Source organism: Aptenodytes forsteri, unplaced genomic scaffold (assembly GCF_000699145.1).
Source record: "Aptenodytes forsteri isolate BGI_AS27 unplaced genomic scaffold, ASM69914v1 Scaffold23, whole genome shotgun sequence".
NCBI lineage: Eukaryota > Metazoa > Chordata > Aves > Sphenisciformes > Spheniscidae > Aptenodytes > Aptenodytes forsteri.
The window spans coordinates 6,457,262-6,481,529 of record NW_008796043.1 but is presented as its reverse complement, the minus strand read 5'-3'; the positions used below and the strand labels follow the sequence as shown (position 1 = coordinate 6,481,529).

Here is a 24,268-nt window from a genome sequence, read left to right as displayed (position 1 = left end):
AGGTTAACGGTTGGACTTGATGATCTTAAAGGTCTTTTCCAACCTAAACGATTCTATGATTCTATGTAATTTATATCTGACAGTACTCTTAGTAGGATACCTCACAAAGACTTTCAGTGACAAGGTATAGCATGCTCCACTTTAATAAAGTAATGCATGTTGCTTTAGAAGTATCCAGTACCTACCGTCATTTATGCAAATGTTAGTACATGTAGTATTAGATTATTCAGAAATCTCAAAATATTGCTATGTCAAGAGATAAAATGCAGTACTTAGTGGTGTTCTGCATAGTTGTCAAATTTTCTGGTTTTCATTGTTCAAAAGGCCAGTTAAGTGTGGATATCTGCTTCATGTATGGCAATATTTTCTTAACAGAGGGCCTTTTTTTCTCTTAATTTTATTATAGATTAAGAGCGGGATTATGTGATCGCTGTGCTGTAACCGAAGAACATATGAGAAAGAAGCAGCAAGAGTTTGAAAATATCCGGCAGCAGAATCTTAAACTTATCACTGAGCTTAGTGAGTTTTATCCATGAGTCTGAAGACAAAACATACTATTTTGTAAACTAGTTCCTTGTGAATTCCTGTAACTTGATATAATTTATATGTTGTGTGTTTAGTAAGCCCGAGTTCAGTTGGGGGATACTTAATTCTACAGTCTGAAAATATGTAACATACCAATTACTAGTCATTTGACCCTCTTTCTTAGATTGAAGTGCTGATACTGAAAGTGAACTGACGTGGAAAATCTTACAGTGTAAAGTAGCTACTGTAGATAAAATGTGGCTGCTTCTGTTTATTCCTACAGCTAAAGCATAGAATGACTGATTGCCAGTTTTCCTAAGGAAACCCTGACTTCAAAAGTAATTGGTGATCACAAAGTAGCAAGTTCAAACAGAAGTTCCCTGGGTCCGGCTTGTGTCCTGCAGTTGGTCTTGGAGTTTAACTGCAGTAACCTGTAACCTTCACATAACCCTCTGAAACCACAAAAGAATCATGCCAGGCAGCTTGTAGACAGCTCATTTTTAAATCAGGAAGTCGTACATATGGGACAGGAAAAAATACACTGTTCTGGGTGATATGAAGGCAGGACACAACAAATCTCTTAATGAAGAGAGTTTGGAAAGATTGGTTGTATAAAGTGCTAAAAAATACAGGTCAGGATTTTAAAATGTTAATGGTATCTTTACCATTAATTATTTTGTGTCATTTAGTTGTCTTGCTTGATCAACAAGCAGACATTCAGTGAGATTTAAAATATGGGAGATGTCAGACACAAAAAGTAGCTTTTTAGTGCTTAAATTATAGAAATACTAGATTCTGTACTAGTATAAAATACATTAATTTTTCAAGGACTTTTAATATTGGATATTTCTATAAAATATTCGGAATTCTTGAGTTTAATGATTAACAACAAATAGGGTACAACCAATCTTTAAATAAACCTCTGAGCCTTAAAAATCAAGGTGAGACCTATTAAATACAAATCTTCTTGAAGACTATCTGACAGAACAGTAGTCTTCTGTGGGTTTGGGTTGAGATCTATATGACAATTTATGTATTTCCTGCAACCAGCAAAAAAGGTCAGTCAAGAATCATCCAGAGATAAAATATACAACAAAAGAATAAGAACATGAAAATAAAAATTAAAGTGAACAGACAAGTTGGGAGCTATCACTACATTAGTTTGAGACAGCGTGGAAAAAAGGCTGAAGGTGATGCAATAAGCTTGTGTGAAGTATGGGCAGAATGAATTGGAAATTAAGAAAAGTAAATAAAAAATTTCTGACAAAATATTTAACTGATTTTTAAGAAATTGGGTTTTATTTTTCCTGTTGTCTCCAATTAGCTGGTCACATTGGTAGCTAAAACCAAATTTTAATTACTTTATACTTAAAGGCTGTCTTCAACCTGAGGAAGCAATTTTGTCCATGAAGCTGAGCAAGCAATTCATTCATCTTTACAACACAGTCCAACTTTTATGTACATGGACAAAAGTAGTTAATGATTGTGTGGAACTAATATGATCCAGTAATTGTGACACCTTTGCCTTTTCTAACACATCATTTTACAACCTTTTTAATGACTAGCTTGAAAATTCATTTTGGTAAGCCATAGAGAGTGTATAGTATTACGTTTTAGAATTGGTTCTGTTTCCTTAAAGGACCTGACAAAATTAGATAGGATATGATGTTAACATGTGTGCACTGATTTTTTTCTCCTTTTTTTTTCCTATAAATTGCAGTGAATGAAAAAAACAACTTACAGGATGAAAATAAAAAGATAACTGAACAGTTCCAGCAATTACAGAAGGAGTTAGAGTAAGTTTTGAGCTTTTTTGGATATTCCCCTCCCTCCCATTCCTCAGTAGTAATGTCTGGGGATATAAATATCAGCTTTTAAGTCTTTAAAACTTGAATTTCCTCTTTTTCAATAGATTATGAAAAGTTAGCCTACAGCCACTGTAACAACATAAAACTAGCATCTTTGTCTTGTGCAGAATTTCTGCTTTTTTTTAAACTGTGTGCATCTTTTTTTTTTAAACTGAACGAGATACATTTGTCATAGAAATTCTGTTTGACTTCACGATTGTTCAAGATTATTCTGGTCACAGTGCATAGCAAAGCCTGACATCTCATTCTTTTATTCCTCTGTTGACTCTTTACCAATTCTTTCCTCCTAGGTTAAGACTTTAGAAAAGTAGTTTCTCAGCTAGTCAAAAAGCCCCAGGATCTTGCAATAAATTTTTTAAATAAACTTATGATAATTTTATAATTTTAAAAAGAAAAAGACATAGTAAATTTCAAAAGAAAACCATAAAAGTAATGAGCTACAAATTGACTGTCAAATTGTAATCTGATATGATAGCAAGAATGTGCCATATAATGTTGTGGTTAATATGCAAATACAGTGCACTGTGCAAGGCAGAGGTAGTATTCCTTTCTTGAATAGCTGTGTTCTGACATCATCTGAAACTTAACTCAGTTTTGCCTATCTGTGAACAAGTTGCGTATGTGCATGGGGGGAATGGGACAGGATGTGTGGGCTTGATACGTAAGGCTTTTTCTGCATGTAATTTTTTCTTGTCTTTGTCAGACAGTAACTTTGGTAGAGGAATAAAACAACTTAGAGTTCAGTTCAGAATGACTGTGTTCCTATTCCTTTGTATTTCTTGGTTTGTCTCCCATCATTTGCACCTTAATCATCCTTTCTCTTTCTGTATGCATTTCATCTTCTCAGAGTAACATATTTCATGACCGCAGGAGTACTCCTTTTTAATACCAAGTAGGAACAAATTTCTATATGCTTCCCACTGTATAACTCCTTCTCAATAATGGTTCTCCTGTGGAGCTTGACAGAAGTTAGGAGGTGACATTAAAAAAATTGACACCAGACAGATCCATCCAAATGTCTTAGTTTGATCCCCAGTCTTGCAATTTAGCTTCCAGTAAAAATCTCCGGCCACTGTAGGAAAGTGGAGAGTGAACAATGTAACACTAAGTTATTTGCTCTGCATGTTAGGTGGTCATTTAAATGAGTGCAGAGTTGAGTGGATAAACAGTCATTAACAAGGATGGTCCTGCTGTTTGTGCTATAGCCACTGCATTTGGTTGTTTCGGTTGAACTACAGTCGTGTTACTGTATTTAGAATGAGCAACTTAGATCAACATAACATCATCACGTAGGTGCAAGGTAACAGATTGTTTCTGGTGCATGACATGAAATTAGATTTTTGCAATCTTCTGTATTTTGTTACCAAGGTTTAATATTTCAGGAAAAATATCTAAGAATCCTTTATAAAAGTGAAATCAATGAAATTTTAGAAGAATTGTATTATCTGATCCTTTATCAGATTAGAATTTCATTATCCATGGATGGAAACAGCAAGGGAATTTCTGCAAAAATCTTTTCTGGGGTCTCAGATAAATGCTTCCATGATTCAGAAATTATTTATTGAATATTTATGATTTATAGTTTGTATGCCAGCTTCTTCATTTGATAGATTTTGTGGTGGTACATAGGAACTACCTTTTGGTTTGCACGGAAGTCATACGAGGCCACGTGTGCCAGTAAATTTAAAGAGGACTCTAACAGCTAACTTAAATTTGCAAAGTAACTGAATGAATATATTGTTTTACTGTTTGTTTTGATTTGTTTCTTAAGATATTTTTAGTAGATGATACAGTTTTCCAGTTATGGTGCTGTCTTTGTAAATGTGCTAAAAAGAGGAATTACAAAATCGCACAATTAGGACTTGTCAAGACTTAAGAGCATAAGTGCATCAGTGTTTGTCATTAAGTGTTCAAAGTTAGTCATGGTAAAAAGCCTAACTGTAAAAATGCTTGTTGTCTCAAGCCAGGCAGCTTTCTACAGTTCTCCATAGTGTTATTAACTTATTTTATATATGATATTGTGGTTCATTTCAATGCAAGCAGATATATATCCATATTTCCTCTTCTTCCCTTAGATCAAAACCTTACATCCTTCTCTTTATAGTTAGGAAATTATCTTTTGGCCCATGTTTTCCCTTGAGAGTCATAAGGAAAAGTGCTACTGCAGAAAGATGACCAAGCAGGCCAGCTTAGGTTTCCTTGTGTTTTTCTTTTACTGCCTCTTCCATTTCTCACTACCGCCACCATACGACAGGTAGCAATGCCCTTATTAAGTACTAAACAAACTGTATTTAAGTTAAAAGAAGTGAAATTAACGCTTTTTTGTTGTTATTTCCTTGCTATGTCTAGATAGAAATTTTGGAGAGAAAAGACATAGTTACTTGTTACGCTAAGTTTTATATACTGACTCTGCAACATGCTGTTAGAGCTGACAGTGTGAGAGAAAATAAACTTCATAACCCATGTTGTGTTTTACATTAGTTGTTTTACATGGTTTACATTGCTTTTTACACTCCTCTCTGAAGACCTTTGTGAGGTGAATAAGAGGTATCATCCAATGGTCTGGAGAGGGATTGTTTTTAATACAGTGCAGTTCATTACCATTTAAAAGTGTCTGAAAGCTTTTGTTTTGTTTTTAAGACAGTTAGTATTCTTGGGGTATGCAGGGACTTCCATACAGGGAGAGAGACACTAGTCCATCCATTTCAGCATTCTTTCATTCAAGTAGCACATGCCTCAGAGAACAAGCTAGAAACTCTACAGTCCCTAGTTTCTTCCAGGGAAAAAGTCTTCCATAGTGCAGTAATTAAATGTTGACTTCAAATGTGAAGAGCTAGGATTGTATGCTATTCTTAGGCTTGGTGGAGCAAGTATGAATTTGTTGTTAGATGTGTCTAAAAACTGGGTTCTAGTATTACTTTTTTACACTGTTGTGTTACTGAGATGACTGTATTTTCTAAATTGTTACTTTCTTGAACCATATGATTGTCCTGCTTGCTGAAGTGAAAGCTCTTCATCTTGCTGACTTGGGGTTTTATTTGACCACCTAATTTCGTCTCCAGGGAGCGAAAGCAACAAGTGGTGGAATTAGAAGGAGGAGTCATTCCAGATTCTCCAGTTCTGACTACTTCTTTTTCTGTGGTTAATCGTATGAGAAGAAAAAAAGAGAATAGGCATATCCGATACACAGAACATACGCACCCAGATTTGGAACTTGCAGAAAGCAACAGTGGTAAGAGTATTGTATTTTTTTTTAATTAATTTTAAAATATATTTTTAAGGGCTGAAGAAAAAGATGATGTATAAATTTGATTGCAAAGGGTGAAAACTAAAAAAAAAGTCTTGTGTTTTTGGTTTGGCTTTTTTCCATTTAAACTATAATGCATGAGTCAGGGGAAAAATATCTTTAGCAGTAACTGTTATATCAGCGATATGCTCAAAGCTTATCTCAACCTCCTACTTTTCTTCATCCACATCCACATGCAAATATAACAGTTTTCCAACCCATACCTCTTCTGTAACTCCAAACTAAAAAAATCTGTTGGGGTTTGACTTGTGCATACAGCTATGTCACCACCTAGTGGTGAGTGAAATAAATGTTTTGCCACATTCAGCAATTTAATATTACTGAAACTGATAGATATCTAATTCTAGCAGCTACATGATCTTTCTTTTTCTGGTACTGGTAAACTGTTTGCATTTGTTTTGTGTCTAACTCCAGAAGTATTGTGCACGTTTAACTTCTAAACTTCATTCTGTAATGTCATAGAAATAGCTCTAATGCATAGTAACTGTAAGAATTTTTTTTTTTTTTAAATAAGGGACTTCGGGCTTGTATTTTAATGATACACAGGAAATATGATAAACAATCCAGGTGCTCTTAATGTGCTAATTTATCTTACGGAATAAAAAAAAAAAGTATTTTAAATAATACATGATTACATCTAAATATAAGTCTTTGACTAAAAGCTTTTTCCCAAGAATAAAAATAGCACAACTGTGGGGTGAAGAGGGTGGGTTAGTTATTCACGCCCTTCATTTTGCGTATGTAATTTTAGTGCTGTGAATAGTTTCTCCTTTCTAAAGATACCTAATTCTCTCCATTTTCTGAATAAAAAAAATAGCTACTAAATTAAACCAAAGTTAAATATGTAGGAAATGGTGTAAATACCCATCACAGTTAATGGCTATGAAAAGTTGTTGGTGTCCAGATAGAAAAGACTACATGGCACAAAGTTGGCCATGATTAAAATCTCAGGTTTTTCACCTTTTCATTACCTTAGCTGATGCAGAAAATTATTCCCTTGGATGGTTTACTCTTTAATAGTTTTGTTGCCATATTAACAGGTCAAATATAGGTTGGATACATACTTTTTATGTGGTTAGTATAGAAAGTGATGTAACTACATGTCAGTATTGTTTTATGGCTGACTGGCTAGGCTCATGTTTGTGAGAGAAAGGATTAATATGAAATATTTGTGACTAATTTGTCATAGTGATACCTCAGAATAAAAATAATCGAATATGCTTAGGTTACTGGATCTACTGACATGTCAAAATTCACATTCAAGTGCTTTTAAGATCAGGATCATTGTCTGTATCTACACAAAATTATCACAACAGGATACCTAATTTCACTGTGTGAAAATGTTTCTACATCTTCTCCAAGAGTTTGGAAAAATTCCGCTGTATTCCACACAAGTGAACAGTCACCATGGAGAAGAGATACTAGTGGCAGACACCTGTGATCCACAACTATCCCCTGTACCAAGTAAGTGTATTAATAGATTTAGTTCTAATTCCATTCAAAATAAGGAAAAAATGTTGTAAAACTGAGGGTTCGTCTCTTTAAACACAGGAGCCAGAAAAAGGATATTATGTTTAATCACAGAATTGCTGCTGAAATGCCTGTCTTGTAATGCCTGTCTGTATACCACTAGATACATGATCTAGTGGCATAGCATCAGGGCTTAGAGTCAAGAACTAAAAAGCTCAGTTGCAGCTCTTACTGCTGATATCTCATATTTTAGGCAACTTATCCAATTGTCTTACGTCTGATTTTCCAACTGTACAGGCGATAAAATATTCTGGGAATTGCACTTCTGTCTGACATGAATATGTAACATTTAGAAGTGCTTCTGTTAATTATTCCCTTTTTTGCAATTGTGAATTGGTACAAGTCTTTAAGTCTTAAGTCCTTCTCCATAAACAGTTCTTTGACAAGAAGTTTCTGTGTCCCCGATTTTTTTTTTTCTATGAAGTATTTAACTATAAATGACTGCAAGAATCAGCATTTTGGAATTATGCCTGCAGGTCAGGGTTGTGGTGGTTGTGGTTCTTGTACTTTCCCATCATATTTCCTTGCCCCAGTTTAATAAACTGAGTAATGTTAAATCCCTGAAAGAAGGGGAACTCATCTATTTGTTTTCCTAATAAAAACACAGGAAGAATAATTATAAGTGAAATAGGAAATATGCAACCCAAGCATTTTACTATACATATACATTATCACTGTTCTACATGCTTTTTCTCAGACTATTCATGCCCTGAACTGAAGTTTGAAAAGCAACTTTTACATTGACTTGTCTTTGTATTTTAATTTTGGGGAGCGGTATTCAAATCGGAAGCATATTTCTCTGTGGTGATACAGCAGTTTGCTCTCATCAGAAATTCTTCTTTTGCCCCCCTTCTCCACTTACCACTTCCAGATACGATTTTTACCTGAAACAAGTCAAACTATTTCCATAATTACCGATTTTAATTTGTGACGTTTTTAGTTCTGTGTACCATTTGTGTGCGTGGAGTAAGATATTATAATGTATATGCAACTTACTGTGAGCTGCTTTCTACTCATAAAGATAAACCAAGGATGGGAGGCTATCCTGTTCCAAAGCCATCTTTTAACTTGGCTGCAGTCGTGGCAGAAACAATTGGACTTGCTGTTCAAGAGGAATCTGTAAGTAGTATTCCCAGATTTCTTACATAATCAGCTTTTTGTGTCAGTTGTTTTTGAAAACAGTATTTTTCTCTTTTGCATTAAAACTCTGCACAAGTATTCTGAGTTCCAATAAGCTCACTTTGATGTGCTTTTGCTTACTCATTACAGAATTGCTCTAGCAAGAAGAGAGATAACTGTGCTGACCTGTCCCGGGGGTTGGGGAGGAGGGTAGGGGCGCAGTTCCTGCTGTCTATACAACTTTCAAGTTTGACTAAGTGGACTAAATCCTTGGGTCTGCCAAACTCCCTTTGTGCAGTAATCAAGTCTAAGACACTAAAAAGATTATTTGGTGATGAGTCTGTTTGGTGACTCAGGTGAGATTATGTGATGTTTTTACTTGGTAACTACAGTGAAAATGATAGTATGCAGACTATTTTTTTAATGTGTGCATTGAATGATGAATTTTTTAAATTTCCATAAGACTTCTTTAAAATTGTTGGTCAAAATTTGATCTGTCTTGTAACTCTTATTATTTTTCAGAGTTTTGAATAGTTCAATTTGAATGGGTCTTCAGAGTATTTATGTGCAAACCTAGCATATTTCTAATTTTTAATTCTAATAGCTTCTCACACTTCCTTTCTTTGTTTTCCTTCACCACTTGCAAGGAGTCCCAGAGTATACTGAGTCTTCCCTGCACTAATACTGTTATGAGCCAGACCCCAGAGAGCATGCAGTCTGAAGACTCAAGAAAACATCCAGCTTGTGAATCAAGAAATGATGACAACAATTTAGGGTGTGTTTCCACTTGGTTAGAATAATATTGTTTTAAACAGGCTTACATGAAGTTCTGGTTTTAGAATTTAAAACCTTACAGCGGTTTGCTTTAAAGGTACAGAGATGGAAATAAATATTTTCATATTATACAGGCTTCTTTCAAGTAAATAACATTAGAACCAAAGGAACTGATAGAATGCAAAACTGTGGACTTTTAGTTCATTCTCAAACTTCTGATTTGGCTTTCTATGTACAGAGTCCCTCCCTCACTGACTTCTTGTTATTGCGAGGTATTTTCTGAGGCCCGTAAACCTGGGGGTAAGGGGCCTGGAGCTGGGGTAGGAAGATGATCATAAAACTTTTCTGCTGACTAGATGTCATACCAGTTGACTGTTGCCCTTCCCACTCTCCTCAGGATGTTGTGGTCTAAACTGAAATTTTTTTTAGCCCTTACCTGTCATCTTAAATGTATGTTTTATTGATGACAAGTAAAAAACAGAGTACCTGAAAGAAGTTTGCACATTTTTCCTTCACTTGCAGAAGCTTTGAGAATCTGTTATCGTGATTATAAGATGTATACAAGAACCTAGATAGGCTGCTATCACAACCATTCTCACTTTCTTCTGTTTCACTGCATTGAAAGGTAGGAAGTCCTTTGGTAGAAGAGATTCCTAGGTAGGCTTAATTCTGTCCTTGGTTCTCAGTTGAACGTGGAACAGAATTTCACACCATACTAAAAGGAAGGACAAGGTCTGTGTTTTGTTTGCCTTTTACAGCTCTAAGTGCAACAGTACTTACTCCTAGACGAAAAATTTCCCTTTTCTTTTTCCTTCTGTTTTCAGTTAATGCTAGCAGGTCTGACAGCTTTAAAGTAGATCACTGATAGGAAACATATTTTTTGTATATCCCTTTCTCTCCTCCCAGCCCTCTGTGTACTCCAGAAAAATATCTCATCTCTCATTGTATTCAGTCTTTCAGATCCATCTCAGAACACTCCACCACATGTTGACTGGGATTCTCAGGTAGCCTCTCCTGTTTTTGGAGCTTCTAGCAGTATGAAGAACAACTCAAGTACAAGTCATGCCGCTTGTATTTTAGATTCAGGATTGAAGCCTAATCTCAAAACCAACCTCTTCAACAATCCTTCCAGTTCCAGATCTCATAAAAGTAGACCAAAATCTGAAGATGTTGCTTTTGTTGCACCACTGAATCTCGGAACTGAAATCAACTCAGTTATCAGCCAGGCCTCTATCAATAGGCAAATGGTTGTGAAAAAGAATACTAATGAGGCTGTAACCTGTGTTGGAAACACTTGTGCAGCTAAAAATGAATTGATCAAGAGTGATTTCCTTCTTGTACACCAGAGGCAGCTAGAAAGCAGGTGTGCCAAGAGGAAGAAAGCTGAAGATGAGCATGCAATTAGCTGTGAAAAAACATCCTTCAACAAAGAGAACTCTATGCCCTTTCGATCAGATGTTCAGCATATTAATGGGGAACATACAGTTGATAAGCCCTTGGATCTGTCTGATCGCTTCTCTGGAGTTCGTTGTCAAGAGAAAAAACAAGGAAGTGAGGAGACCTGTAAAAATAGACTGAAACAGGTGACTCTGCATGACATTTTTTCACAGCTAGGGAAGCCCATTCCTGAAGGTTCGTCATCCATTCAAAATGCCAACAATGAGAGTTCTTTGTTTGGCAGAGATTTACAAGAGGAATCCTATGGACAAGAGGCAATGCTGGAAAAAACATTCCCCGATAAGAAAAACCAAATCCAAATGAAAGAAGAAGTTCCTCCCTTCAAAATTGCACCAATGCCAAGTTCTCCAGAGACAGAGCAACTTTTTGATGATGTGGAGGTATGCTTTTCTGACTTTTTTTTTTCCTTCTCCTTTGAAATATTATATTTAAGTTTTGGGAAATAGTAAAATTGCAATATGTTGTTAGGTTGTCAGTGGCCATGTACCACATAGAAAGAAAACAAGGACAGGACATGGAGAGTCTGAACCAGCATCTGTACTTCAACCAAACCCTTGTAGACTATCAAAAAATAAAGCACTGCAAAATGAGCAAGGTAACTCAATTAAAATGTTCCTTTTATTGTCCCCCGCCCCTCCAGCCTGTGCTATGGTTGAATAGAATTTTTCGTATCTTCTTTTCTCCCATTTTAATCACTTTCTCTGTTCTGCTTCTAACTTAGTCTCATCCTATTCAGGACTTCTCAAGATCACCCCCAACATTTTCAATCTGTGTCTTCCTGGCATTCTTGTGCCACTATATAATAAATATATCATTGGCATCCAGCTGTAAACTCAACAGGCTAGGAATCTTGTTCGTTCTTGTTTATTTAGCATTGTTGTTTACTGCAGCATGTGAATAACAGATACTGAAATAAAATCTCAGGAAGTTTGAGTTTAAACTATATCAAATGCTTGAAAACTGTACTTAAGTGTAAGGATAAGCCATTTTGTTAACATTTTTCATGATTCACGATGATCTGTTAAAGAAATTTGTACCTTTAATGATAATGAGCAGATGCTGCCAAATACTCTTCCTGGAAGTTGTATCTTCTTTCCTGTTAAGTGGTCCCAGTCTGAAAACTTATTTTTTGAACTGGGATTGTAGAATCACTGCTTTTGTACTCCTTAGCTGAGCTGTTACACTGCATACTTTTATTTAGAAATACTTGCACTGTGAATTTTAAAAAAATCTGTCAGCAGTTGGTGTGGCCATGTAGCTTGGAATCTAAACCTCTACTTCACAGATAAATCAAGAGCCATCTCTGGAACAATGACCGGACACTGGTTTTTACTCTTTTGTAGTCTAAGCCCTGACTTTTGTATTCTTATCGTCCTGATGTCTTCTAGCGAGTATTAACGCTACTTGATTTACACAGTACAGAGATTTTACCTGCAAGAGTATTTTATGTATTACATACTTCATGCAAACACAAAGGAGTGGTGTGCTCCCTGAATATGACAAAAAATTAAAGATTTATTTCTAACTCTTCAGGCGAAATATGATTTAAAGCAAATGGGTATGTTTATTGCTTGAGAAAAATCAATCCCTAAACCCAAAGATTAATTGATAAAAGGAAAGCTGACTTATAATTTAGACATTATAGGATGCTGTTGGCAGAATTGGATTCTGATTATTTGCCTTTTTTCTCATATTCTCTGCATCCAGACCCGAAAGATAAACCTTCTTTAGAAAACCTCCAGTGGTGCATAGACCCAGGAGCTGACCTTTCACAGTACAAAATGGACGTTACTGTGATTGATACAAAGGTAAACTTGTGTAACAAGTCTGCATGTTCTATGATATTGAAAAAAGCCTACAAAAGTAGTACCATGAACTTTATTCTGGGCAGATCAAAACCACTTTTTAACAAAAAATCTAAATTCAGCTCATTTGATATTTGTTTGCACTCCTGAAATGTTTGTTTATGCATAGTACACTACAGTTATCCTAAAACGTTTCCACTGTCTAGTTGTATTTGATAAACTCAGCCAGGTGGCTACTCAGTATGAAACTGATGCATTTGGGGGTGGTTTGGGGTTTCTTTTAAGAAAAAAAAAATGTGATAAATCTCATAATTTTTCCTGTGAAAATGTTCACTGTATTATCTCTATGTTAAGTAATAGAAAATGTGGAAATAATGACTATTATCTATCTTTGAGTTGGGTGCAGGTTGGTTATTAGGATCTCTGAGAATTTTCCTGAACTCTATTTGTTTTGTCTCACTTAAAGACTATCTTAAAATGTATTAATTTGACCAGGTTTTAATTTCTATATGTTTCATTGTTACTCTTTATCTTTGTAGAATTTAACATGAAAACTTTTAAGGCATTTCTTGCCCGTCAAGTAATGTAATCCACCGGATAAATGCTTCACATTTGAATTTCAAAACATGTTATTCTCTTACCTAGATTTTACATCTTTATTACACAGACATTACTGCAGAAAAAACATCATAAAAGTGTCCAAAAAGATGCCAGTAGCTGTTGCGAAAGCGTTTCAGATATACAGCAATGACACTGACTACATCAGTTGCTTCTGAGTGCAATTTTGTATGTTTGGTTTTTTTATTTAGGGTGGTTCTCAATCAAGAGTCGGAGGGGAAGTTGTTGATATGGATTATACATATGTTAGTGAAAGTGTGCTGTTAAAAATGAAAAATCAAGAGCAAAACCAGGAAAGCAGTCCAAGTAAGACTTTTTTTTTTCCCTTTGGTTTGCTGTTTTTTTGTGACAAGGAGGAGGAAAGAGTGAAGGGCATTAAGGGCATTTTTTTTTTTTCCCCAGTACGAATAGACAGTAGAAGATGGTTTGCAGTAAAACAGCACTGATGTATTTTTGTAGGTTACAAAGGTCAGTCTGTTGCCTAGTAGAATCATTTGTTGTTGTTGATCTTTTTTTAACTTAGTAAGAAAATGATAGGATTTGTGCTGAGATAGAGCCAGTAGCTATACTTTTACAGTGCTTAAAGAGTTAAATACTTGACCATATAATAGTTCTGATCTCACCTGCGGCAATCACTCTTACAACAAACAGCTTTGAAAGTTTTCTATGTAATCATATCAGACTTTCTATGGGAAGACTAATTTCATTTTTAATGGCATATAAATAGAACTGGTATACTTAAATCCGAATGTGTTTATATCACATTTAATTTATGGTATGTGGTGAATCATGGCTGCAGGGCAGTGACTTTTAACGGTGTGTTTTGGGTTTTTTTAAGCTGTTGCAACTTGATCATGTTTCTGTAGTTTATCTCCTACCCACAGAAAGTATTTCCTTCTGCTTGGATAACTCCATAATTACAAGGACAAAAATTTCACGTATCCAGTGTTAAGGTTAAAGGTATATCAAGGTGATTTAGTAATTAAATTTTAGAAATTGAATCAAGGTATCTTTATGAAAAATAGATGAGCAGTGTCCACATTTAAAAGATTGACAGAGAAGTTGCAGAAACAAATATATTGCTGGTGTTGAGTTAAGCAGTACTGGAGCAGGAAGTAAATGTTAGTTCTTCTGATACACATTCAATCAAAATATACTTTCTTGACTTAAATTGTGGAGAGGATGATTTGGATGTTCATTATGCTTTTTTATAATAGGAGGAGAAAAAAAAAAGAATGATACCTTAGCAGAAATGTTTGATCGGACAACCTATGAAGAATATGAATCCTGCCTACCAGAAGACAGTCCTTCTGCATGTGATGAAAAAGAAACTCTTCATGATGAAGAGCAGGATAAGGGAATAACAGCAGCAAGCAAGAAGCTAAAGAGTGGGATATAATTTGTTCTGTCTTTATTAGCCTGGTTAAACTACGAAAGTTGATTTGAAATCAGGCTCTGTTCTCTAGGAACAAATATGCCAAATAAACCATGAGTTCATTTTTCATAAATTCAATGGGAAAATTTATTCATTGTAAGGACATAACATAAACAAATATGAAAATTATTTTGGTAGTTCATTGTTTATAGCCACCACACAAATATGAGATGTGTAATAGAAGTTGGCATAGGAGCTGTACAGCAAAGTGACTCTTACAGAAGACACCAGGTTTTGGCTGCAGATTACTTGCTTCCTAGGTTCTATCAAAGGTTTCGCAGTATCTTATATTTTAAGCAACCTTTCCTTTGCTATTCTGCTTATCTTTTTTACTTGTCTCACTGCTGTTTTCCTTCTACTCTAGTAATGCTTTTTGATCAATGGTTCAATCAGTTCTATATTATTTTTAGTATCTGTTTGAATCTGTTGTCTCAGACTGCATGTACATGGCATTTTTGCAGTTCTTAATAGCTGGCTAATAATTTTACAGACGTTTCTCCAGGCAGTCTGTTAACCTTACATGATGTAATTTCTTGTTTTGCCTGTGTATTTACAGAACATGAGGATAAACAAGATAAAGCCAAGCAGAAAGCTTTTGTGGAGCCCTATCTCAAAAGTGATGAAAGGTAATTTAATTTGTTCTGTATAGGCATTTTAAGGCTCTTTATATCCTCCCTGTAGGGAACTTGTTCTTCCATAAAATAAACGTGTTTGTACGTAACATACTAGCAGCTGAAGATGCACAGGTAAAAGTTCTAGTGGATTAGATAAAAGCCTTAGATAAAAGCTGGGGTGGGGGTGGCGGGGAATAAACGCATTGAGATGCCTATCTATCACATTTGCTGAAGAGAAGGGATTGCCTCTTCTGGTTTTTATAGTTTTATTGAATGCAGTCTTCTGTAATCCATGTTGTTTCTTACAGGCATGTGGTCATGCATGAGTTTGAGCAAAGAGCCTATTGGGTGCTTGTACAAATGAAAACCTTTCCTTCTCTGGCACTTTTGCCCCTTCCTTTGGGCAATAGAGGAGTAATGTTTAACAATTGTACCTCTTAGTGTTTCCTCTATTGCCTTTCTGTATAATCATCGTTGGTAGTCTGAATCTTCATTTCATAATGATACCGACCCCTTCAGTTAAATAGTTGTTAGCTTATTTTTTACCTCAGCGTATGTTTTCTTTGTAGAGGAAAACTTACTTAGTGTTTTGTGAGCAGATAAGTTGAAAAGAATCTGTTTGTTCTGTTCTTGAACCCCAACATACGTTCCTCTTGCAGAAATCAGTACAAGCACAACTGTGTCGCCAGCAAAATAAATATTCTACACAAGATCTATATTTGAGTAATTTTGATCTAGGAATTATTTTCACGCTATGAAAAGCCATAATGAGGAGATGCACATCTCTGGTTATGTAAAAGATCATATTACATTTAAAAAATACTGGAACTGTTTTAGTTACAAAAATAGTCCTATTCAGCTATGAAATGCAGTATGATTGGGTTTTGCAGGCATTTTCTGATATTTTTTTTCTTGAGACTCTCCTTCATTGTGTTCTAAAAACCGAAAATTTTCAGACATGTAGGAGAAATAAATGTGCTATCGTGTGAAAACATTTTTGTTTTTCAGAAAGAATACTGTGTTAGATTTTCCTCATATTGAGGTTATTCGAAAAAAAGAAGAAAGAAAAAAATTGCTTGGCCATACTTGTAAGGAATGTGAAATAGTAAGTAGTGCTTTAAAATTTGGTCAATCTTCCATTCTTCTAACTCTGCTAGTATCTAAGTGCTAAAGTGCTGTTGAAATTATGAAACTGGTTGCATCATCATCAGTACCTACAGTAGCAGAGAAGTAAGTGTTTACCAAAGCTGTTTTACCAAGTTTTGAGTTGGTTGGTTTGTTTTTAACTGTAGTAACTGCATATAACTTAGAAAGTCTTAATTTTTTTGTGTGTATCTCTATAAGGATAGAAACTTCTTACATCATGGTTCCAGTAAGATTTTTGTCAATAACAAATACATTAGCTAGTCAAAGAATGATTACAAGTTTCTAAACTTTAGCTCAAAAGCTCTACTGAAATATACAGGTACTGGAATAAGTAAGTTCTATGTCCTGTTGTATCTATATATAGATATATCTTGGTTGGTTTGGGGTTTTTTTCTTGTTTTCTGGGGTGTCCGTGTTTTCAGATAATTGCACCAGCATAGGTGCCAATGGGTATATATGTGCAAATGCATGCAAAAATGTTTATATTAGCAGGTTAAACTATGAAATTTTAGGTTTCACATTACACTTTCTTCCTCCCTTTCGAGTTACTAAACTTCTTTCAGATACTTGGTATAGAGATAAAATACTGAAGTAATTACATGTGTAATAAGGACATATTTCATTTGCTCATTAATGAACTTTCAGGCTGGAGTTAATTAGGCAATGATCTTATACATTATGGCTCGCCAGAAGTATTGATTAATGACTGAATAATGATGGATCCTCTGGAATCTTTTCACTTAATTTCCACACCATAGAACCAACATTTTTCATAGATTCTTCTGCTATTCACTTTGTAGTTAAGTCACATTTACTTAGCTGACGAAATTTATTAGAGTATATTTTTAACAAAAACACATTCCTGAAAAATAGCTTTGGTAAAACTCATTAAATACAAACAATTAAGTTTTACAGTCAACTATAAATACCATTTTCAAAAATATGTTTGATTTTAAAAGTTTGAAAGAAAACAAGACGGGGGGGGGGACACACACAAAAAACACCAAAATACCCCAAACTTTCAGTCTATTTCTTGGCCCAAGAGACATGTGTTGAGTGGCTTAATTTCCTGTCTCTGTAAGCTACAGATCTTCTCCTCTCGGTAAATCCCGTTCTTGTTACTTTCTGGCAAGTTAGAGTGGTAACTACGGTGTTTGGAAACATTTACAGCTCCAATTTTACAATATCAGGTTTCTGCCTTAAACTTTAAAAAAGTTTGGGTTTGTTGGTTTGGTGGGGGGGGGGTTTAAGTCTGTGCCATTCAAGATTAATGTCTTGGAATGTGTGGAATGCTTGGCTGTGTCACTGTACCATAATAAAACTAGCTTTGAATGAAATGCCTATGGAAAAAGGGAGTATTAGACAAAGCATAAATGATGCTTTAAAAAAGTCTTGGCTTACTTATTAGTCATACGGGTTTGAAGTCTCCAAAGCCTAAGGAAATACTTAGGGAGTGGGTAGAAATCAGTAAATTGTTTCTGGCCATGTGCTGCATGCAGTATGAGAGTGGGGAGAGTTATCTGTCATTTTGAGAAGATGTGAGAGATTTAACTTCTGCACATGCCGTAGCAGACTGATATCAAAGTCCTTTATAAGTCCTTATCTTAAAACTTTGTGGAACTCATTTACTTTACAATGTAGAACATTTGATCAGAGGTCTTGTTTTGGTTTGTTATGACTTTGCGATGCAATCAGAGAAAGATTGTATGCAGGAGTTACTGGTAGCTTGTAAAAGTAACATTTGTTAGTGTGGTTATTAAGTCTAGCTATGCTTTAGATAAGTAGGAGAATCAGATTTTTTTATATATATTTAGATTACAGAAATTACTCTTAAGTAACTTTGTGCTAAACTAATGAGAGGAACACTTTAAGGGTTTGTTCTTTTTTTGAGACTGAAAATTGTAGAGTTCTGTAAACGATTCTTTCACAGTGCAGATACCGCAGGATGAGATTTTGCGTATCTTTTCACACATGGAAAAGCCTAGCTCGAATGTTTCATGTGGGCTGAAAATGCTGTGGGTAGTGAGATCAATCTAGAAAACAGCTGAGAGTTTTTTTGCTGTTTAGCAGACATATATGTAACTTTCTCATTCTTTGTCAACCCTAATATATTTCTAAACAAGCCAAAATAAAAGGTTACTTTCTAATTTCTTTTGAATACATACTTAGCTTGATTATTCATTGGTCTTTTTATTTTCTGTTCCTACAAAATTGTACTGTATTTTTCATTGTGTGATCCATAAATATTCCTCACCAATCATAAACATTTGAATTCCAAAAAAATGCAGCACACTGCAAACTTTTAGTAGGCCGATTTCTAAAATTCCAGGCTATTTAAAGGACAAATGTAAGGTGCACTGCTAATTATCCCTAAATGAGACTCAGCTATTAATCTTATTTGGTTTACACAGATACTATAGAATTCTTATAATTAATTTTGTTGACTTAACATCATGTCATTTCTTAACTTTGATCAGTGAAAATTGATGTGTACTAGATGATAATTACCTGTTCTGCTTCTTTCATTAGTCTCTAGACCTTTAGCTGAGTGACACAGACATTTTTCCAGCTGGGTCTCTGAAGTCCAGCTGCATGAGTGACCCCACTCTGATTCAATCCCCAAACTACTGATATCCACTTAAGTTCTGGTCTTAGCATAGGCTTTTTCCTGTTTAAGGGAACATTGCATAAGACAGTGGCAAACTCTCAAACTAAGTGTCTCCAAATTCAGTGACTGAAAGGGGTTCTGCTGTCAAGAGTGTGGGAGTGTCCTGGGCTTACACTCAATACGTTTTGAAGAACCTTTTACTAGGGGCTCATAACCATTCCTGAATATTATCTTTGGAACTGGCAGTTTATTCTATCCTGCATGCCAGGACTTTGTAGTAGACAGACCAGTAATCTGAAATTTTGGGTACAACCTACTAACAACCTGAATCTCTGTTCTTGACCAGGAGAGACCCACATGTTACTAGATCAGATTCCTGTATTAATAAGGGCTTTGAAAGAAGAATACGTTCTGGTGTCACACTTTGTAGAATGGCAAGAAATCTGAATTGATTTGGGGGGGGCGGGGAGAGAAAATGTACCTTGGTTTCAGGCAGAGTTGCAGTTCCCACAGACTACAGAATCATAAAATGAAACAAGTCTACTTTTCCTAGTTCATGCAGTTTTGTCACTGACATTTTCAGAGCTGTGATTACTCTTTGCTATACAATCATTGGTATTTATCTCTCATGATTTTTTGGAGGAGGATTTTTATGGCTATTTTATATTTTGTCTGCCATCTAGTAGGAAAAAAGGAATTTATTAGTGTACTTTATGATTCTAAGTAAGTAGGTTTTCTGAAATCCTACCCGTAGATGGAGACAGGAAGTAATGTCTATTGACAGAGATATTCTATTCTTTTCTTGATTTCCCCAGTCTAGATCACTTTCCAGCTGATTGAATGAGCTTTTAAACTTCAGTTTGCCTTTTTGAACTGTAACACTGTCATTTCAGTAGAATTGTTTTGCCACTCTTATGAGGGTTAGGTTTCTTGTGCAATCCAGATGGTGACTGTTGGCTTGCCACTTGAATCAAACAGTGCATTCACTTTGAAAATATTTTGGTACTCTATGATATCCAAGTGCCAGATTGCTATTTTTAGGAGATGCTAACTAGACACACAAACTAAAACAGTAGAAAACTGCATGAAAAAAGCCCTATCTTTCTATGATGTTACTCATGGGAACACCCAGCAAAAAAGTTTGGAGAGTATATATACTTTTCTTGTTGCAGTCCCCAGTACAGCTGACAGGGATGAAAGAGTAGCTAGCCAACTTACTATATACCCTAGAGAATGCCCAGCTGGCAGATAGTTTCTGGAGTCCCAGTGTCAGTCAGCTAGTTAAACTAGCTCTTTATTTACTCCTAATTTGAGGGTAATAAAGTAGGAAGCATTTTGACTTAAGTTTGCTGTTACTACTGTAAATGTAGACGTAATTCTGCAGCATGGATTTTGTAGTGCGTTTTTTCACTTTTCTATTTTATTTGTAAATGCAAGCTGAAACTTAGTTTATTAGAAAATTCCCATCTATTTCAACACCTGTGCTACTTAGCTTTGTAAAATCAGTCAGTAAAACTGTTGACATAAGTAATTGTACACATGCCTAAACCTTGTACCTGTGGTACGTTAAAAGATGTAAAGCTAACAAACTTGCCACCATAAGGTTAAACTTAATCTGTAAATTCAGTAAGCTTTTAGGATAATGGCCAGGTGTTTGTCATTTGGATAACAAATCTCTACTTTTGGCTATCCTCACCGTTATTTTTAGATAACGTGTTAATAAACAGTGATTGACAATGTCATTGTGTAAAGCAGTTGCTCTATACATATGAATTTGTTAACTTGGATTTTTTTTTTCCCCTAACATTCAGTATTATGCAGACATTCCAGAAGAAGAGAGAGAAAAGAAACTAGCTTCCTGTTCAAGACACAGATTTCGATACATTCCTCCAAATACTCCTGAAAACTTCTGGGAGGTGGGATTTCCTTCCACCCAAACTTGTATGGAAAGAGGTTTGTGCAAAAAAGGCTTACAAAGCACTTTTTAAAGCTGATTTCCTGCCCCCCCCATGGTTCCCTGAAATTATCTCTAGTTCATAAAGCAGCCTTTCTCACCCAGTCTTCTTGAGGTCTGTTTCCTTATCAGCAGCCATTATTTTGAATAAATACTGTCTTTTTTTTAGCAGCTCTTGTACTACAAAGAAGAAGGGAATATAAGGAGACTTTCTTAGAGCCTAGATAGAGAAGGCAGAAATAATTGGGTTTTTCATAGAACTTAAAACCCTACATGTCTTTGACCCAAAGCAAGAATTGGGTCAGCATTTTCAAAGGCAAAGGCTGAGAGATTGTACTTACTGAGGAGAGACAGGCAGCACTGTTGATGTCCTTTGTCTGTATCTTTAGAGCTCCATAATACCACATGATAATGGAAATGTTGAAGGTAGGGTGTGATTAAATAGTTTTTAATACGTATACCCTGCTTGTTAGTGACACTCAAAAGCTGGTTTGGTTGTTTTTTTCTTTTTTACGTCATGCAGAAGATTGTTCTTTCCTAAATAATTCTTCTAAACCCTAGAGCTTGGTATAAAAATGAGTTTTTACTAATGATGTTAAAATATGGTGAGTTTGTAGTGTACTATATATACATTTCTTCAGAAGTGGTGAAACCCTGAGGTAAGGAGCCCTATATGAACTCTCTTTGAGTTACTTAATCTTTATTTGTGCGTATGTTATTAGCTGTGAAGCATTAATCTTCACTTATTTTTATCTGTTCTTGTAACAGTTCCAGGTCAGGCATAGGAAAATGTAGCCAGAGATGTGTATGTGTTCTTGTGTGATAGTGTTGCAGTATCATCTTTAATCTTTCAGAACAGGGAGCCTTGATTTTTAGGGACTTACCTAACTTTCATAGTGCAAATCATACTGCTTAATCAAGATATAGTGAGTTGAGTTCATTTAAATTTAAAGCTGTATTTCCAAGAAATATGTGTATTTCAAACACGGTGTTCAGAACTTTAAGCCTCGCCCTCATCGTGGGGGACAAATGTCAGATTTGCTCTTGAGGCCCTAGTCAAGTTCCCCCTTCTTAAATATCCACTGCAAAGGGTTAAACTAGTCATAGAATTCGCAGGCCGTTAAGCTTCCTTGGGCTTGGTTAGGCTTCAGGAAAATGGTTCTTTTTTTTCCATCAATTTGTCTCTGGTATCACATAAAGGAAAGTGAATCCCTCAGTCCAGCTAGCCAGGACGTCAGGAACGCTGCTGAATCGCTGCTTCCTTTGTGAGTAGTCTCTTTCCTCTCTTGCGTATCCAGTTAGACAGGGCTTGGCTGAGGCTAGTCCAGCTAGCCAGGACGTCAGGAACGCTGCTGAATCGCTGCTTCCTTTGTGAGTAGTCTCTTTCCTCTCTTGCGTATCCAGTTAGACAGGGCTTGGCTGAGGCTAATCCATTCCTCCTTTACCTTAAGTAATGAGAGAGAGTTCTCACCACTCTAGAACCACCTTTTGGTTCTTGATCATTATCTTTCAAGATGAACAAATCGTAGTCCTTCCTCTTCCAACCTGGTTGCCTCTTACCTGTTCCAGCCGATGAGAAAGCTGGTCTAAACTAGGCATGTCCATTTATAACTTCAGGTGATCGAGATATCCTGTTAGGGAGATTGTCTGTTACTACCCATTTGGAATCTGCTTGCAACCTCGTTAAAACTAGCTTCTTGGCTATCTCCTTGTTCTGCTAGAGTAAGAGCTATTCAGTTGTTAATGGTCCTCAACAGCATATTTTTTTAAAGGGCAGACTTCAGATCAGCCCTTTCTTGGTAAAAAGCCATATTATACAAGAGTGCAGCAAGAACACCAAAATACCAGAGAGAGTTCCCATGATGAGCAATTGCAGCTGTCACTCAGAAGTAGTGGGGTACAAAGGATGTATTTCCTACTTCTTATTGGTATATTGAACCAATTGTGGTTTGTGTTATTTTTGTTTTTTAAATAACTGAGTTGCATAGACAGCATTTTCCAACTATGAAGTAGGAATCTACTACTCTCACTTCAGCGGATGTTAGTGCTGATAAACAGTAAGGGTTTGACAAAAGCCAGGTGCTGTAACTGATTTGCATAAAATGTCTGCTTACTATCAGCGTTAGCTAAGTTGAGCATGTTATAGAAATTTTCTATATACTTTTCTTATCAGAGAGCTTTCAAAGCATGTTTGATCCATAGGTTGATGTTTGTTTTTTTTTCCAGATAGACAAGTCTTTAACAAATAAGAATGCCCTCAAAACAGAGGGGTGTACTGTTTAGACCCACAAAGCGCACGTGCCTGAAGTTTCCTGTGTATGACTAGGAAATACATTTTAAAAAGTGATTTTTATTAGTCAACTGAATTTGCAGTAATTACATGCTTTGTTACTCTTAGGTAAAATCTTCTGTAGGAAAGACAATGAAAAACGCAATTTTGTTTTGAATAGATGAATAATTCATAGCTTCCATTCTCTTCTTCAGTATTATCTGTCTGTATTGCATTACTATGTAGTCATCTACTAGAAGGCAGCTGAGGGTTTTCATTAACGATATTGCACTCTGGGATCTCTAACTTTTTGTCAAGTGAGAACCAGTTGCCATAAAAGGAAAAAAATTCACAAGTTATTTTTTTGAGGGTAAACAAAAAATGAAACTAAAGTTATGCGTGTTTTTATACTGTATTTCTTACCTCAGATCTGTTCTTATTCTTTTAAGGATATATTAAAGAGGATCTTGCTCCCTGTCAACGTCCAAAAAGACGGCAGCCTTATGCTGTAATGTTTTCTCCAAAAGGCAAAGAGCAGAAGACATAAAGGATGGGGAAGTAAGGCACGCCAACTTGAAGAGTATCTTTCCTGTCCTTAGATATTTATAGTTAATATAAACTTGAAATAAAGAACTGTGTTTTCCACAATGATAGATAAATCATTTCATTAAATATGTAAATTTTATAAAAGTAATTTGATGTACCAGGAAACAAAACTATTTAATGTACGTCTGTTTCATATTGTGTTAATACATTTTGTATTAATTTTTGCACCTGTCAGACAATGAGTCTCCCATTTTTTTTCTTTGAAGTCAACAGCTAAAATTCCAGCAAATCCTGTCTGAACTTTGTGTCAGTGAGTAACTGCTTTGAAGTCACTGAAATCAGTTGTTCTTGCGAGGTCTAAATGCCTGTCAATGGGAACAGAACTGCAGATTTTGTAGGGTGCTTTTATTTTGCACTGGATTTTTTTATATAGCCTTTCTCCTTTAGCAATAATGGTTATATCTACTTGTAATAAAGCTGTATTAAATATGAAAGGTATCTACTGTTAATAGTTTGGAGGTATAAAAACCATGTAGTCTAAGTGTCTGTCTTTAATTTTTTGTGTTAAACATATAGCACCATGGTTTCCTCAGCATTTAAATTAGAATATCCAATACTTTTTTCTTAGTTTGGATCTGTTTGTATATCTGTCTCATTTATTGATAAGGAGATAAGCATTGTTATTTCTAAAT

General features: G+C 35.5%; 1 protein-coding gene across 1 annotated transcript in view; it reads left to right on the top strand.

Annotated features, from left to right (window-relative positions):
* The window catches only part of RBBP8 (RB binding protein 8, endonuclease), a 40,458-nt gene extending 16,738 nt beyond the window's left edge, over positions 1–23,720 (top strand). Inside the window, exons 5-19 of the mRNA XM_009285644.2 lie at positions 407–519; positions 2,246–2,321; positions 5,456–5,625; positions 7,063–7,164; positions 8,252–8,349; positions 8,997–9,124; positions 10,076–10,961; positions 11,050–11,176; positions 12,289–12,389; positions 13,196–13,310; positions 14,222–14,392; positions 14,996–15,065; positions 16,062–16,158; positions 20,619–20,760; positions 23,480–23,720. Of these exons, the coding sequence (XP_009283919.1) occupies positions 407–519; positions 2,246–2,321; positions 5,456–5,625; positions 7,063–7,164; positions 8,252–8,349; positions 8,997–9,124; positions 10,076–10,961; positions 11,050–11,176; positions 12,289–12,389; positions 13,196–13,310; positions 14,222–14,392; positions 14,996–15,065; positions 16,062–16,158; positions 20,619–20,760; positions 23,480–23,577 (2,494 nt within the window). The 3' untranslated portion in view covers positions 23,578–23,720. The remainder of the gene's footprint in view (positions 1–406; positions 520–2,245; positions 2,322–5,455; positions 5,626–7,062; positions 7,165–8,251; positions 8,350–8,996; positions 9,125–10,075; positions 10,962–11,049; positions 11,177–12,288; positions 12,390–13,195; positions 13,311–14,221; positions 14,393–14,995; positions 15,066–16,061; positions 16,159–20,618; positions 20,761–23,479) is intronic.
* The last annotated feature ends 548 nt before the right edge of the window (positions 23,721–24,268 follow it).